Raw genomic sequence first — 17760 nt, 5'->3', positions numbered from 1 at the left:
ATTTTTTAAATAATATTCTACCTATGATTTCCTGGTGTCATCTTTGATTTCTTTCTTCAAATTTTATAGTTTTTACTATAAAGGTCTTGTGTTTTCTTGCTTAGGCTTATTCCCAAATATTTTATTTTTTTCAGGCTATTGCAAATGTAGTTGTTTTCCTAATTTCCTTCTCTGTTTGTATATCAGTGGTATACAGAAAGGCCACTTGAGATTTTTGTGGTTAATTTTGTGTCCTGCTCCTTTATTTTTTATTTATTTATTTTTTTGCCAGTCCTAAGCCTTGGACTCAGGGCCTGAGCACTGTCCCTGGCTTCTTGTTGCTCAAGGCTAGCACTCTGCCACTTGAGTCACAGCGCCCCTTCTGGCCGTTTTCTGTATATGTGGTGCTAGGGAATTGAACCCAGGGCCTCATGTATACGAGGCAGGCACTCTTGCCACTAGGCCATATCCCCAGCCCTCCTGCTCCTTTATCGATCAGCCCTTGGAGGTTGGGAATGGAGTCTTTCTGGTCCTTTAGATATAAGATCATGTCTGCAAACAGGGATAATTTGACTTCTTTTTTCCCTACCTGAATACCTTTTATATCTTTTTATTGCCTTATTGCTCTGATCAGGAATTTCAGAATTATATTAAAGAGGAGTAGAAAGAGTGGCCATCCTTACCTTGTTCCTGATTTTAGAAGAAATGATTTTAGTTTTTCACCATTTAGTATGACAGTGGCTATTGGTCTATCGTATATATATCTATATATATATGGTCTATCATATATATATCTATATATCTATCATATATATATAGAGAGAGATATATATATTTGTTGGTCATGGGGATTGAACTCTGGGCCTGGGCACTGCCCCTGAGCTCTTGAGCTCGGTGCTAGTGCTCTACCATTGAGCCACAACACTACTTCCGGTTTTCTGGTAGTTAGTTGGAGATAACGCTCACCAACTTTCCTGCCTGGGCTGGCTTTGAACCTTTATCCTCAGATCTCAGCCTCCAGAGTAGCTAGGATGACAGGCATGAGCCACTGGTGCCTGGCCAGACTTTATTATTATGAGGTGTGTTTTTTCTATTACTAGCCTCTCCAGTGCTTTTTAACATGAATGTTGGATTTTTTTTTTTTCCCAGTCTTGTGGCTTGGACTCAGGGTCTGAGCACTGTCCCTGGCTTCTTTTGCTCAACACTAGCACGTTACCACTTGAGCTATTGTGCCACTCCAGCATTTTCTGTTTATGTAGTGCTGAGGAATCGAACCCAGGATTTCATGTCTGCTAGGCAAACAAACACACTACTGCCAAGCCACATTCCCAGCCCCAATAAATGTTGGATTTTCTTGAAGACTTTTTCTGCATTTTTGAGATGATCATATGGTTCTTGTCTTTGGCTCTGTTAATGTGATGTATTGTATTTATTGATTTATGTATGTTAAAACAGCTTTGCATCTCTTGAGATCACTTACTTGATCATAATGTGTGATTTTGTAGTATTTTAGTCAAGAAAGGGCAATTTTGCCAGGCACTGTTGGCTCATGCCTGTAATCCTAGCTATTCAAGATACTGAGATCTGAGGATTGAGGTTTGAAGTCAGCTCAGGCAGGAAAGTCCATGAGACTCTTGCCTCCAATAAACTACTCAGAAAAAGCTGGAAGTGGAGCTGTGGCTCAAAGTGGTAGAGTGCTAGTCTTGAGCAAAAGAAGCTCAGGGACACAGTGAACAGGCCCAGAGTTCAAGACCCAGGACCAGCCAAAATAAATGAATGAATGAATGCATGAATAAATAAATGTCATTTTCCTTTTCATTTTATTTTTTAGTTAAGAAAGAACTTCTTTGTCTCTTTTTGCAGAAAGCATACTATCAGTCCATGTTTTTAGCTTCCATAACCGTATTTCTTCTCTTTAGGCAGTGTTTAGAAGGTAGTTACTTTCCCAATAATGCCCATTTGTAAGTTAATATTGTTTGCATTTTAAATAGTGACTTCTTTCTTTTTACTTTTCCTATGCCTTGAGAATGTTTAGCACATATGTGGTTTCTTTTTTATTCACAGATATTTTCCAATTTGTCCCTGGATGAGCGCTGCCTTTCTGCATCATTGGTGTGCAAGTACTGGCGTGACCTTTGTTTAGATTTCCAGTTTTGGAAGCAGCTGGATCTTAGTAGTCGTCAGCAGGTATAGAATCCAATTCTAAAATACACTGATTTTGACCCATTCAATTTAAAAATATTTATTATTATTAAAACATCTTTTGTATTGTTTTTCAAGAGAGTTGGGGTAGCTGTATTATACAGTTTTGTGCTTTCTGAATCTTTTCCTTTTTTTTGGTGAATTTAAGTTACATATAAGATCTCCTCATGAAAAAGATAGTTTATAATGTAGATTGGTAATGCTGGGTTGCTTTTTAATATTCTTTATCCTAGTCTTTTCGCCTTCCCCTGTCCCTTTTTCCTTTACTTTAAAAAAAAGTGAACTTTCTGATTTTAGAAAGTTTGTAATAGAAAATGGCAGTGGACACAACAAAATGATAGCACTGCCTCTGTACCATGTGTTGTTCTGAGGGCTTTATGTATATAAATTCATTTGATCTGCTCAGCAACCCTATTAGATACTATTATTTTGCATGGATGAAGAAATAGATATAAAATGGGCTAAGAATTATTTTTTAAAAAAACTTGCTTGTTGATAGATTGTTCAGTATATTTATAAGATATAAATTAGGAAAAAGGGTGGGATTTGTATTGCTTATTGCCAATGGTTTGTTCCCATTGTTAGACTTATCCCTTAAATCTTGGTGGTCAGTATTTGGTATTAGAAATACATAAAAGTGTATTTCATGGGAGTAGAATTTTATTGGGGTTTTAAATTACTCAAAATTACTCTTAAAGGTTTTCTGGTGTTGAATAACTTTCACATGAAAAAAAAGATGTCATTCCTAATATTTGCCAATTTCTATAGTATAAATAATTTCAAAATGACGAATTTCAAATTACATATGATACTACTGAGTACAGATTTGGAAGTAAGTATGCAGACCTAGTTCTTATCTGCACAAGCAAATTCTAACGTGCTGATATATATATATATAAACAATTCTTTAAGCATCATCCCAACATTTTAAAAACTTTTTCATTTATTTTATTTATGTTGTACTGAGGAATCAAACCTAGGGCTTCATGCATGCTAGGCAAGCACTCTACCACTAAGCCACATTCTAGCCCCACCTTCTGATATTTTGTATATAAACCATTTTAAACAAATAAAGCAAGTTCTAGGACAATTTGTAAGTTTTTCACTTTATGTTTTTCTGCCTCATTGGTAAGATAATTACAATTACCGAATTGTTACTTTATTTACTTGACTTGGGCTTATGAAATTTGTTTAGAGAGAATTGTGAGAAGTCAGTTGTGACTTGTAGCTAGCAAGGAGGTAAGTATGTAGTAATTCAATTGGTTCTTCAGTTTGTAGTCTCTGATGTCTGACATGTTTATCATGAGCAAACATGAAGTAGGAGCTAGAGATTGAAAGGTTAAAAATGAAAAGGAACAGTGTATCGGAATGTTAGCTTTTCAAGGAATCGTCTGCAACAATGCTGTTTCTAATAAACATGAAGAAAGATAGTTTCATTATTCGTAGTTCATAATTCCAACTTTTCACCCCATTTATGTTTTAAATTTCATATATATTCTTTTATTCCTTATTTATTTATTTTTTTTGGCCTGTCCTGGGGCTTGGACTCAGGGCCTGAGCACTGTCCCTGGCTTCTTTTGGCTCAAGGCTAGCACTCTGCCACTTGAGCCACAGCGCCACTTCTGGCCATTTTCTGTATATGTGGTGCTGGGGAATCAAACCCAGGGCCTCATGTATATGAGGCAGGCACTCTTGCCACTAGGCCATATCCCCAGCCCCTTATTCCTTATTTTTACACAAAGGACTTGATTAACATTAATTTTGTTTTCCTTTTTGAAATGTGATGATTGGGCTGCATTTATTTTATTTTACTTTTTGTCTGTTGTAGGGCTTGACCTCTGGGTTAGGCACTGTCCCTGAGCTTTTTCACTCAAGGCTAGTGCTCTACCACTTTGAGGCACCACTTCTGGTTTTCTGGTGGTTAATTGGATCTAACAGCTGGCTTTGAACTGCAATCCGCACATACATCTCAGCCTCTTGAATAGCTAGGATTACAGATGAGAGTCTCTGGGCTCTGCTCCTTGCTGTCGTCTTCTTAGTTACTGGAGAGGCAGCACTGGGGTAGATTGACATTCCTTCATCAAGCTTTCCTCTGGTTATCTTTTCAGTTTTGATAATTAGCTACAACTGTTTACAAAACTCAGGAGAAAAATTTCTTATATTTACTGGTCTCTGGTGAAGTATAGAGGTCAGGAATAGTTAAATGGAAAAGGATGCACAGGGCAAGGTACAGGGATGCCACCCAACCGGCACTTTGTTGTGCTATCTACCAACTCAGATACTCTTTAACCTCTTTTTTTTTTCTGCAAGTTTTAAACAACTTTTTAAAAATTGTTATTATAAAGGCGATGGATAGAGGGGTTACTGTTACACAATTGGAAGAAGTTTTATAACCTAGTTTGCAAGACCCCCTGGTGGTTGGGAATGCAGATTTGAGTTACCTCCCTCTAATCACGTATTTAGTTTTTATGGCAAGCAGAATATTTGGAGAAATTTAATAAAATAATAGAATCCAAGTTTCTACTTTAACAGCAAAAGTTTACATGTATCACTTCTTTCTTTTTTAGGTTACTGATGAATTATTGGAAAAAATTGCATCAAGAAGTCAGAATATAATTGAAATCAACATTTCTGATTGTCGAAGTATGTCTGATACTGGCGTATGTGTTCTAGCGTTTAAGTGTCCTGGACTTCTTAGGTATACAGCCTACAGGTGTAAACAGCTTTCTGACACTTCTATTATTGCGGTTGCCTCTCACTGTCCTTTACTTCAGAAAGTACATGTAGGCAACCAGGACAAACTTACTGATGAAGGACTCAAACAGGTAAATTTTAGCATTTATACAATGATTTTATTAATTAATTTAAAGTGCTTTCTTGCAGCAATATTTTGAGGTTTATATTAAATATGCTTAGAAACTAAAGGCTACCATCATTTTATGATGAATATGATAAAAACGAATATTTCTTTAGATTGGGAAGTGAATTTGTAATAAGGAGATTAATGTTGATGCTCAAAATACTATATATCATAATCAAGAGTAGACATTACTATTGATTTGCAGAAATATTGTAGCCTGAGAAAACCATAAATAACAAAAGTCAAGGACCAAATAGTTTTACTGGTGAGTTTGGCCAAACATCTAAAAATCAACAACATCTCTTAAATTTTTTCCAAATATTAGAATCAGTAAGTACTTCCTTACTCTGGGGTCACTATTTCTATCTTTTTTAGGGGCCCTGCTACGTACTTTGTGAGCTTTTTGATTCTAAGTTTGGTTTCTGGAAATTTCTAGTCATGAATGCTTAGTTCCTTTTTTTCTGCTGCCATTACTATATTATACCTTATGTAGCCGACTCACGGTTCTTTGCTATCCCTTATGTCTCTTTCTGTTTTTCTCCTTGCTTTCTAGTTTGGAGGTTACTCTTGTCATATCAAACTTCAGTTCTTTCCTCTCTCTGTTCCTGTCTACTAATGAGCATCTTAAAAGCATTCTTTGTTTTTTTCCCCAATGTTTTTATTTCTAACATTCTTCTGAATTCTTCTTGGAATTAACCATTTCTCTGCTTATAGCATCCACCTGTTCTTTCATGTTTTCTACTTCTTTCATTAAAGTCCTTTTAACCAGTTCTTAAAAATTCCTGGTATGGTAATTCCAACATTCTTGCCATATCCAACTCTGAGTCTCATGTTCTTGCTTGACTTTTTCACTCAGGTTTAGAGCACTACCGTGGGATCCTTCAGTTCCTTTATGAGTTTATGTATGTTTTGGTTTTGGTTTGGTGCTAGGGATCAAAGCCAGGTTTTTGTGCATGCTACACAGTACTCTACCACTGTACATCCTTAGCCCTTGGGGAAATAAACTTCTGTAAATGGTGTTTGTAGTATATTTGAAGGTGTGTGTGTGTGTGTGTGTGTGTGTGGTAGATGGGTGTATGGGTGTGGATTGAGAGATAGAGACTGAGAGGGAGGTGAGGGGAAGTGTTCTCTAGGTCCACGGTTAAGTCTACTCTGGACTGTTAACTTCGCTGGTGACTCTGTCCAGGTGGCTGGAGAAGGCTGGGGTTAGGTACATCCTTCCCCAAGGAAATAGAGGACCTGACAAAGCCCTAACTGGAGTTGAAAGTTTCTCCTCAGAGGAAGCCTTGTTAAAAACAGAATGTTGTAGTGTATTTAAAAATCATAAAGTGCTTTTTCCCCTGATATTATCTGTAAGGCCTTGATAGAGCTCCTGTGGGTAAAACTCAAGAAAGCGTTAGGACCTGCTTGTAACAGAGTCCCCTGGGGTTTAACTCTCAAACGTGAAAACACTGAGCCTTCAGCATTTTGCCAATTCCAATTCAGGCTTTCCTATTCTAGCCCTGGCTCCTGGGGTTTCAGCTGGTGGGATTCTGTCCTTGTAAGTTGCCAGTCTCTGTGTCTACCTCTCTTCCCAGTTTTGTAGCAGTTTGCCCTGTGTCGTCAGTCTCTGACTAGTAAGAAGACCTATCGTCTTTTGCCATTTTATTTTCTATGTCATAGTAGTGACTAATAAACTCTTCACATGCCAGCCTGGAAAGCTCATCTTTATCTTCTTTTTTACCCCCAGTTTTATGCTTTATGCCAATGGATCTGTGGAAAATGCAAGGAATTTCCAAAATCACCACCTTGGATGGCCTAGGATAAGGGCTCGCTCTAAGATGTATTTTCTATTCCCAGGTTACCTAAGGATCTTACTAAAATACCTTCATCTGTCAGGGTCAGAATTCTGATATCGCTAACATTTTCTTCCAGGGCAGAGAATTCTCTGTGTGGGTTTTGTATGCTGTCTTTATGGTTTTCTAGGTGAGGAATAGTTTGTTAAATTTAGAGCATGCTAATTATATATGCATATATATATGTATATGTGTGTGGTAGTACTGAGGGCTGAATTCAGAGCCTTGCGGTTGCTAGGCAGGCAGTCTACCCCCGAGACATGCTCTAAGCCCTTGTTTGGTTATTTTTCACATGAAATCTTGAATTTTTTGCCTGGGATTAGCCTTGATCTTTGATGCCCCTCTACCTGTGCTTCTACTTATCTGGAATTGTAGATGTCTGCCTTTATACCTGATCTGTTTGTTGAAATGGGTTGTTGCTCACTTGCCTGGGCTGGCTTTGAATGCCAGTCCTCTTACTATGTCTTCCAAATACTTGTGACTATAGTTATGCGCCTTCATACTCAGCCCCTGTTATAAAGGCATGGTCAGTTCTTTGTGAATGTTTTCCTGTGGGTTGTGGACAGATAGTTACAGCATTGAAAGACTTGACAAATACTGAAATGGGGAAATCCGCTGGGTGTGGTGCTTGACTTTACAGTTCCTAGGTATCCTGACTCTGTGACATTTATGGATGAAGTAATGGTAGTAGGTACAGATAAGGACTTTTGTCACTGATATTGTCCAAGACAGGACATCATTTTTATATCAGTGAAATTAAATGATACACTTAGTAGTAGCAAGTTAAAGTAGCTTTTCTTCTGAAGCTTTCTTTTCTAATAATTAGGTGGACCTCACATGGTGATAATGTCTGCAGCAGTTATCTATGTGGTAATTTTCTTTGTATGACTAGCTAGCCACCTGACCTTAGCAGTATGAAAACTAGTTTTTTTTTTAGACAAACCCCATCAAAACTACTTTTCAGTGTCAGCGTACCATTCAACCAGCTTTTAAAACTCTTTTCTATTGTGTAACAGTGCAATTTACGTGTCAGCCAGAGATTTTGTACAAATTTATGGTGGTCTATACTCCATCAAAAACCTCAATTTCCTTTCTGTATAGACTATGTTTTTAATGTTTCTTGGAAGGGTGCTAAGTGTTGAGATCTTAAGGTATATGTCCTTCATGCCAAGGATCTGATGACATTGACAAATAAGACAAGTAAATACAACTGGTGTTGGTGGGTAATCCTAGCAACTCAGGAGGCTGAGATAGGAGACTCATATCTCCAGTTAACCAGTAAAAAGCCACAGGTGGAGGTGTGCTCAAGTGATAGAGTACCAGCCTTGAATGAAAAAGCCAATCAAGAGCCCCGAGTTCAAGTACCAGTACTGGTGCATGTGCATGCATGCGCACGACATAGTGACAGAGGAATGAAATAAGACCTTTTTTGTTTGTTTGTTTTTGTTTCTGTTGGTGATGGGCCTGAACTTGGGTATTGTCCCTGAGCTCTATTTGGTCAAGGCTAGCATCCTACCACTTTGAGCCACTTTGAGCCACAGTGCCAATTCCAGTTTTCTTTTGGTTAATGAGATGAGTCCCACAGACTTGCCTGCCTGGGCTGGCTTTGAACCATGATCCTCAGATCTCAGCCTCCTGAGTAGCTAGGTTATAGAGGTGAGGCATCAGCACCTGCATGAAATAGGATCTTTCTTTTCTTCCATTTCTTTATTAAAGTGATGTACAGAGGGGTTAAAGTTTAATAGATAGGGCAATGAGTACGTTTCTTAGCCAACTTGTTCCTCTTCCCTCATTCCCCCACCTCCCCTGTTCCCACTTCCCTCCCCCCATCAGTTTTACAGTTGGTTTACACCATATAGTTTTGTAAGTATCGCAATTACATTGATTTGTCATTTTATCTTTATCTCTCCATTTTGGTATTCCCTTTCCCTTCCCTAGTTCCAATACACGTATATACAATAATATCCAGTGTACCAAAATAAGTTACAGTGATATCAGGGGTAAAACCATGGGAGAGAAAGACAAAAGAAAAAGGGAATAAGTTCACGTGGTATGTTGAAAATAACAACACCAGTGATAAACCACTTGTTTCCATAATTTTGAGTTCATTTCAATGAGCATTATCTTATGTGTTCATCTGGACATAGCTACTGAGCTATTGTAACCTTCTGCTAGGACTATCCTAGACATGTACTAATCATTCCCAATGAGGGAAATCATAGCATCTATGTTTTTTTTTGGGTCTGGCTCACTTCACTTAGTATGATTTTTCTTTTTTCAAGTCCTTCCATTCATTTCCTTTTTTGCCAGTCCTGGGCTTGGACTCAGGGCCTGAGCACTGTCCCTGGCTTCTTTTTGCTCAAGGCTAGCACTCTGCCACTTGAACCACAGTGCCACTTCTGGCCATTTTCTATATATGTAGTGCTGAAGAATCGAACCCAGGGCTTCTTGTACAGGAGGCGAGCACTTTACCACTAGGCCATATTCCCAGCCCCCTAATTTAACTTTGTATACGAGGCAAGCTCTCTTTTTATTTTTATTTTTTTATTTTTTATTTTTTGGCCAGTCCTGGGCCTTGAACTCAGGGCCTGAGCACTGTCCCTGGCTTCCTTTTGCTCAAGGCTAGCACTCTGCCACTTGAGCCACAGCACCACTTCTGGCCGTTTTCTGTATATGTGGTGCTGGGGAATTGAACCCAGGGCCTCATGTATACGAGGCAAGCTCTCTTGCCACTAGGCCATATCCTCAGCCCCCCTAATTTAACTTTGTAAAGCAAGTTTGCTGAGTTCTAGTTTGGACTTCTTTTTGTTTTTTGTTTTTGTAGGTTATGGAGCTTTAACTATGGGCCCTGGCGCTATGCTTTACTACTTGAGCCACAGGGCTACTTCTCGTTTACTGCTGGTTAATTGGAGTTGAGATTCTCATAGTCTTCTGGGCTGGTTTTGAAATGCGGTCCTCAGATCTCAGCCTCCTGAGTAGCTAGGATTACAAGTGTGAGCCACCGGTGCCTAGCTAGTTTGGACTTCTTGTATATAGTGCTGTTGCATTAGTGATTATTATATTATCTCATCATCAACATTATTTTTAAGGTGTTTTTGTCATTTTGATATTGGGTTATAATTTCTTATTACCAAGTTGTCATGTCTTTCTTGTGCTGTATTGTCAAGTTTGTTTGTTTTTACTTCAGATTTTAAGTATATCTTGGTTAAAAAGCTCATGGAAAATAAATTTTTTGAGAGCTTGTATATATATCTAATTATACACTTACATTTAGTTTATAGCCTTGCATATAGAATCTTAGATTAGAAACAAATTTCCTTGAGTATATGATGATGTTGTTTTCTTTTTTTTTTTTTTTCTGTGGACATTAAAGTTTTTCTTTTTTATTATGTGTAAGTAGTTGTACAAAGAAGTTGCCAGTTAACAAAGCAGTTTATAAAGACAATGCATCTTGATCAATGTTGTTTTCTTTTAGTGTTGTTATTAAGAAGTTGGATGCTTTTGTATGAGATTCTGGAAGTCTGTAGAATGTTTTTTAAAAGTTAGAAATCTAAAATCTTATGATTTGCATAGCCATAAGTTTATTTTCATCATTTTTGATAGAGTTATAGATGTAAAATTATTTCCTTTTACCTTGGAAAATTTAATAGTTTTTTTCTTTGAATATATATATATATATATATATATATATTTTTTTTTTTGGTGTAGTCCTAGGCCGTGAACTCAGGGCCTGAGCACCGTCCCTGGCTTCTTTTTGCTCAAGGCTAGCACTCTGCCACTTGAGCCACAGCGCCCCTTCTGGCCATTTTCTGTATTTGTGGTGCTGAGGAATCGAACCCAGGACTCATGTATACGAGGCAAGCACTCTTGCCACTAGGCCATATTCCCAGCCCTTTTTTTTTTAATTTCTTCATTTTTACCATAAGCTTTTGCATTTTCCACAGTGTATCTCTGTTATTACTAGCCTTGTCTAGTATATTCTCCTAGAGAATCCTCAATCTTTTGCCGTTATGTAATGGTGGCAAAATCAGGATATACAATAATGGGGAGGTGAATTGAAGTTTAAATTAGTACTGAAAGTAGACTTTTGTCGGGATCTGAACGATCCCCTTCTCCCTGATCTCACGGGGAGAATGGTGAACCCTGAAATCTATGAAAGAGCACTCGGCCTTGCCCTCCGCCGGCGGAAGGCCAAAGGCGTACTCACATGGACTTGCGCTAAGTTGAGGAAAGGTTGCTGAAGCCTCCCCTCCCTCCAGTCCCCTCACATGTTACCAAGAGCGGGGGCGAAAAGGAAGGCATCAGGGACACGCTGTGGCGGTGGGATGCGTCTCAAAAACTTTAATAGGGAAAGGCATTTATATAGAGGCAATGGCGGGAAAGAAAGGGGGCTGGCCAAAGGGCCAGTCATAGGCTAAGGATCATGTCCATCAAGTGACATCACGAAACTTCCTTTGTGGGCGGGACAACCCCATCATGGTGGCACGCACCTGTTAGCCCCCCCAGGGCAGGGGGCTTCTCTTCCGGTTGAGGCCGGAAGGTGGGAGGGGCCCCCTCCCATTGTCTCAGGGCTCGGGGGAAGGGTAGCCTCCAACAGACTTTGTAAGATTTCTGGACTTAGCCTCATCCTTACTCTCACTGTCTGACATATGTGAGCCTTTTGTACTGTGCCTGGTTTTCTGTTTTTCCCATGTTGGCATTGGATTTAGTGTTTTCAGGTCTGAGTCATGTTCCATCATACATTAGTTCTGGAAATAGATTTGCCTTTTTTAATGAATTAAATGAAGTCTAGTAGCTTACCCAGTGAGGATGATGAATAATAGTGAAGAAAAAAGGATGTGTTTAGGCTTCTGCCACAGGAGACATGACATTATTGTTGTTGTTATTATTATTATTAATTTGGTAGTGACATTTGAACTAAGGGCCTGGGCACTATGAGCCTTTTTGCACAAAGCTAGTGCTCCACCACTTCACCTCTCCTGGTTTTCTACTGGTTATTTGGAGATTAAGAGTCTCATGAACTTTTTGCCTAGGCTGGCTTCAAACTGCAATCCTTAGGTATCAGCCTCCTGAAGAGCTAAGATTACAGGTGTGAGCCACCAGCATCTGGCTTGAAATATTTATTTTCTTTTATTTCTTTGCTTCAAAGCTACCTTCTTTGCTTCAAAGCCAACGTTTTGTGGTAGGTGAAATAAAGGCTGAAGTATATAGATCTGTGTGGTAATGAATATGTTATTAGTATTATTATTAGTTACCACTCTTTTGGAACTCTGAATTCTGCCCATGGACCCAGTTTAGAATCTCCAAATTAACTGCAGTATAGTGTTACAGGAGGTTACAAATCTGTTTTCCTGTATGTGTCCATTTTCAAAGAGGCCTTTTGGATCAGGAGTATAGATAGCTTAGTGGTGGAGAGCTTGCCCAGCATTCATAAGGTTCTGGGTTCTGTCTCTAGCACTGAAAAAAAAAAATCTTAAGCCTTGTCCTGTATAATCACTGTCAGAGTTTTCATTAATTCAGTAAATATTGATCAAGTATGTAAAAGAGATTGGACATCAGAGATATATTATTTCACAAAACAGGCAAACCTCTTTGTTCATGGCGTTCACATTTCAAAAGGAATATATAATTGATTGTCTTATATAGCCTAGAATAAAATAATTTGTGGATATCACTCTCTTTGGAAAAACAACTTTTATATATCCTGTTTTTTTGGTTTTGGGGCTTGATTGAACTCTGATCCTGGGTGCTTCCCTGAGCTCTTCATTTCAAGGCTAGTGCTCTGCCACTTGAGCTCCAGCACCACATCCAGTTTTCTGATGGTTAATTTGAGATAAGAGTCTCATGGACTTTACTGCCTGGACTGGATTTGAACCATGATCCTAAGATCTCAGCATCCTGAGTAGCTTGGATTACAGGTGTGAGCCACTGGCACCCGGCTTGCATACTGTTTTGATGTAATCACTTCACTTGAAATAGAAATTACAAGGTTTTTATTATTATCAATTATTATAAAATGGCTTAAAAATGAAAAGACTGGGGCTAGACCCAGTTGACACATACTTATAATCCCATCTACTCAGGTGGTAGAGATTCAGAGGATTGTGGTTCAAGGGCAGCCAGGGCAACAATTTAGTGAGACCTTATCTAAACCAGTAAGCAAGGTAAGGTGACGTGCCAGTCATCCTGCTGTCCAGGTCAGCCTTGGATGTGGGAGACAGCCAGTCTCATGTTCATGAGATGCTGTTCAAAAAAATAAAACAAGAAGGTCTGAGCGTGTGGCTCAGGTGATAGAAAATGTCAAGGCTCTGAGTCCAAATTTAGTACTATTAAAATAGAGAGACAAGATTGATAAAAAAAAAATTGATGAACAGAAGGGGAAACTACTCTGACCCAATGACTAATCAAAATGATATTTGTTAGTACGAAGTGTACATTTCAGTTTCTTTTTTTGCATATGTGCATACATATGCATACATACATGTATGTATATTTTTGCTAGTCCTGGGCTTGAACTCAAGGCCTGGGAACTGTCCCTGAGCTGCTTTTTGCTCAAGGCTAGCATTCTACCACTGAGCCACAGCGCCACTTCTGGCTTTTCCTGTTTATGTGGTGCTGAGGAATGGAACCCAGGACAGTGTCTTACATGCTAGGCAAGCACTCTACCTTGAAGCCACATTGCCTGCCCCTCTTATCTGCATATATTAAAATATACACTTCCTTAGAAAATTAGATTATACTTTAAAAACTTCCATTTGTTTATCTATTTACTTATTTATTTAGGTTCTGGGGCTTGTACTCAGGGCTTGGGTGCTGTCCCTGAGGTTTTTGCTTAAGGCTAACACTCTACCACTTGAGTCACAGATGCACTTCCAGATTTTTAGTGTTGAAAATAAAGCGTCTCATAGACTTTCCTGTCTTCCTAGCTTTGAACTCTGATCCTTGGATATCAGCCTTTTGAGTAGCTAGGATTACATTGTTGAGCTACCAGCACCTAGCTATATGTTTTATTAATGTTTATATTTTCATTTGTCAGATGATTATAATTTTTTTTTTTTGGCCAGTCCTGGGCCTTGAGCACTGTCCCTGGCCTCTTCTTGCTCAAGGCTAGCACTCTGCCACTTGAGCCACAGCGCCCCCTCTGGCCGTCTTCCATATATGTGGTGCTGGGGAATTGAACTGAGAGCTTCATGTGTAGGAGGCAAGCAGATGATTATAAATTTAATGGCTGTATAATATTCAGTTTTATGAATGTCCCATTATTTAAATTTATACATTGTTTCCTCCTCTTATTTCCTTCCCCAACTGTTAATACTCAGGGAAATAAAGATATAAATTTGAATTAGTAAGGAATCTGTGTACTTTGATGAACATATATACAAGGCTGATGAATCAGGGAGATTGGTTAAGTATGTGGGAAGGATTTTTCAATACTTTTAATTTGTACATTGCTTGCATTTTATCTTATTTAATAATAATTTATAAATAATTGTTTAATTCTGGATTGTTATTTTGAAATATTATATAAAAATGTCAGCAGCAATATGTTGTCTTTGCTCTTCTCTGAACATTCAGCCAATTCTCTTTGTTTACAGCTGGGCTCAAGATGCAGAGAGCTCAAAGATATTCATTTTGGCCAGTGTTACAAGATCTCAGACGAAGGCATGATCGTCATAGCTAAAGGCTGCCTGAAACTACAAAGGATATACATGCAGGAAAACAAATTAGTAAGTGTCCGTTTTCATGTACATGCTATTTATTTTGTTTCAAACCTCTGAATTACTTGAACTTGGTAAATATTTTTCTGTATTTCTTTTTAGTTCTTGAGAGGCAAGTAATATTTACAAAAGAAAAGATCCTCTCAAAACGATTATTTTTGAAATTGGATATAATTGACTAGAAACGTGTATGCGACATTTGCTTCTTAAACATTCCTCATTAGCATGTGTTACTGTGTCTTTTCTAAATTCTGACAGTGAACCAACTCAAGTAAATTGTGGAAAATGAAAATTTTGTTTGCCAAACATGTCTTCTGTTGAAGTAATGATAATTTTAGGTAGTTAAAAAAATTTTACTACCCAGAAAAATGTATACTTGTGAAAATAGTAATTTTGACAATTATGTACATCTTATATTGTAAGCACACCCACATGTAACTCAGACACATTAAAATGTATTTAATATATTGAAAACGAGTCATTTTTTTGATTTGGAGGTAATTTTAAAAGTAGATGATTTATTGGGTTTTAATATATTCACCTAGTTGTATAGTTATCATCTATATCTATTTTATCTAGCTCTGTTTAATTCTAGAATTTTTTTTTTTTTTTTTTTTTTTTTTTTTTTGCCAGTCCTGGGGCTTGGACTCAGGGCCTGAGCACTGTCCCTGGCTTCTTTTTGCTCAAGGCTAGCACTCTGCCACTTGAGCCACAGCGCCACTTCTGGCCATTTTCTGTATATGTGGTGCTGGGGAATCGAACCCAGGGCCTCATGTATATGAGGCAGGCACTCTTGCCACTAGGCCATATCCCCAGCCCTCTAGAATATTTTTATTATCTCCCCTGCCCAATAAACAATCCCTCCCTGTTTCCCTTCTTGCCTTCTTACTCTGGCAATTTCTAATCTACTTTTTATGATTTTTCCCATCCTCGATATTTTATATAATTAGGATCATACAATATGTGATCTTTTATGCCTGCCATTTTCTATGATATTTTCAAGAATTCAGCCATGTTGTATTCTATATTAGAGCCTACCCCTTTTTGTGACTGAATAATATTGCAAGATGTCTTATTTTGTGGTAGGTATACCATACATATTAACAAAAAAATATAATGTTACTAGGAAGGCATTAGGTGTTCTCAGTATTGAAAAATAATATAAAATATTAGGTTAGTCATGAGTATATAGGCTATTTATAAAGAAAACTTGTTAATACATTGCAACTCAAAACTATATAGATCTTCTTGTTGCCTTTCCTAGTTCATAAATTTGATACCTATTTGATAAATGTTACATATAAAGTTAAAATTTGACAGATTTTTAAAAAAGTATTAGCACTTTTCATGAGATAATATTTAAGTAAGATTTTTAAGATGGTCTTCAGCTCAAATTCCATTACTGCAAATACAAATGATTTTAGAAAAATTACAGCTAACATTTCTACACAAATGGTTTCTGTCTGATAATACATAGTAAAAACACTTGATAGTCCTCTTTACATTTAATATAAATATAATTTCTTGAATGTACATGATCTTGTAAAGAGAATTAGATTTTGTGGGTCAGAGAGACTAAATTTTTATTTCTCTCATCTCTTCATTTGTATTGCTACCTTAAGGTCTGTAAAACTTAGTTGCTACTAGTGTTGTTGATACTTTGTCTTTTTTGGGGGGTTATCTATAGTTTGGAGGATTAAATGACATAGTATATTCAAATTGCTAATACAATTGAGAGAGATACTAAAATACTAGCTGTTTTTAGGGTAACAGCTATATTTGTTGGTTTCAACTTAACATTAAACATAAACTAAGAGTCAGTAATCATAACTTAAGAATTGTTTTCTCCTCAGTAAGGAGGGATATTTGTAGATTTTGATCAATATTTGTTTCTTTCCGTGTAAATGCAAAAATTTGTTCTTATAGACATAGTAAAAAATTTCAGGTATAGTTTCTCAAAAGAAAAAAACTGCTTATGTTTGAAAGTTCTTTATTTTCACATTAGTTTTTCCCTAATATGTTGGTATGTTAAAAGGTTCTCTTAATCCAGGTGCTGGTGGCTCATGTTTGTAATCCTCTCTACTCAGGAGGCTGAGATCTGAGGATTGCTATTGGAAGCCAGTCTGGGCAGAAAAAAGTCTGTGAGACTCTTATCTCCAATAAAATACTCAGAAAAAGCTGGGAATGGTGCTGTGGCTCAAGTGGTAGAGTACTAGCCTTGAACACAAAGAGGCTCAGGGATTGCCCAGGCCCTGAGTTCAATCCCCAGGACTGGCAAAAAAAAAAAAAAAAAAAAAAAAGTTGTCATAAAGCTGGGTGCCAGTGATTCTGATGCCTGTAATCCTTCCTACTGAGGAGGCGGAGATCTGAGGATCATGCATGATTCAAAGCCAGCTGATGCAGGAAAGTTAGTGATACTTTCATCTTCAGTTTACCACCAAAATGTTGGAAGTAGAGCTGCTGCTCAGTAATAATAGTGTTAGGTTTGAGTGGAAAATCTCAGAGACAGTGCCCAGACCCTGAATTCAAGCCCTGGGGCTAGCACAAAGAAAGAAAGAAAGAAGGAAAGAAAGAAAGAAAAGAAAGAAAGAAAGAAAGAAAGAAAGAAAGAAAGAAAGAAAGAAAGAAAGAGGAAGAAAGAAAGATTGATTTTTATATTATTGGCAATTCAAAGTAATTTGGCTAAATCTTAAAGAAAAGGCATTTTAGTAATGTGTTCTTTCTATTTAAGGTTCAAGGAAATTTACAGCAAATTAAATTCTATTGGAGTTGTAGAACTAGCTACCTATTGGAACTTCTCTTTCATTTAAAATTTTATGAAATAGAAATATTTAAATTACTCAGAAATCTGACTATGTCAGTAGTTTGCCTTTTGCTAGTGTGACAGTTATTGTTAGTTACTTAACAACAGATATATTAGTTACTGATGGAAGTATTCTAGAATAGTCAGAAAGGATACTAGTAGAATTTTACCTGTATATTGACAAATATTCCTGATTAGACAAATGATTTACTCTCTTAATTTAACTGAATCTTCTCAAAAGAAGTATTAGATCTTTATTGTGTAGTCAAAAAGAAATCATAGCATAGTGGTTTTTAAATGATAAACTTTATTGATTCAAAATATTAAGTTAGGTTTGTTTTTTTTTTACATTGGCAGCATTTG

The 17760-nt window shown here is 37.4% G+C and overlaps 1 protein-coding gene across 1 annotated transcript in view; it reads left to right on the top strand.

Annotated features, from left to right (window-relative positions):
• Positions 1-17760, top strand: part of Fbxl17 (F-box and leucine rich repeat protein 17) — a 408585-nt gene that overhangs the window by 7880 nt on the left and 382945 nt on the right. Inside the window, exons 2-4 of the mRNA XM_048331058.1 lie at positions 2044-2166; positions 4749-5006; positions 14472-14603. Of these exons, the coding sequence (XP_048187015.1) occupies positions 2044-2166; positions 4749-5006; positions 14472-14603 (513 nt within the window). The remainder of the gene's footprint in view (positions 1-2043; positions 2167-4748; positions 5007-14471; positions 14604-17760) is intronic.

This window comes from Perognathus longimembris, chromosome 22 (assembly GCF_023159225.1).
Source record: "Perognathus longimembris pacificus isolate PPM17 chromosome 22, ASM2315922v1, whole genome shotgun sequence".
NCBI classification, from domain to species: Eukaryota; Metazoa; Chordata; class Mammalia; order Rodentia; family Heteromyidae; genus Perognathus; species Perognathus longimembris.
This window is presented reverse-complemented; position numbering and strand designations above follow the sequence as displayed.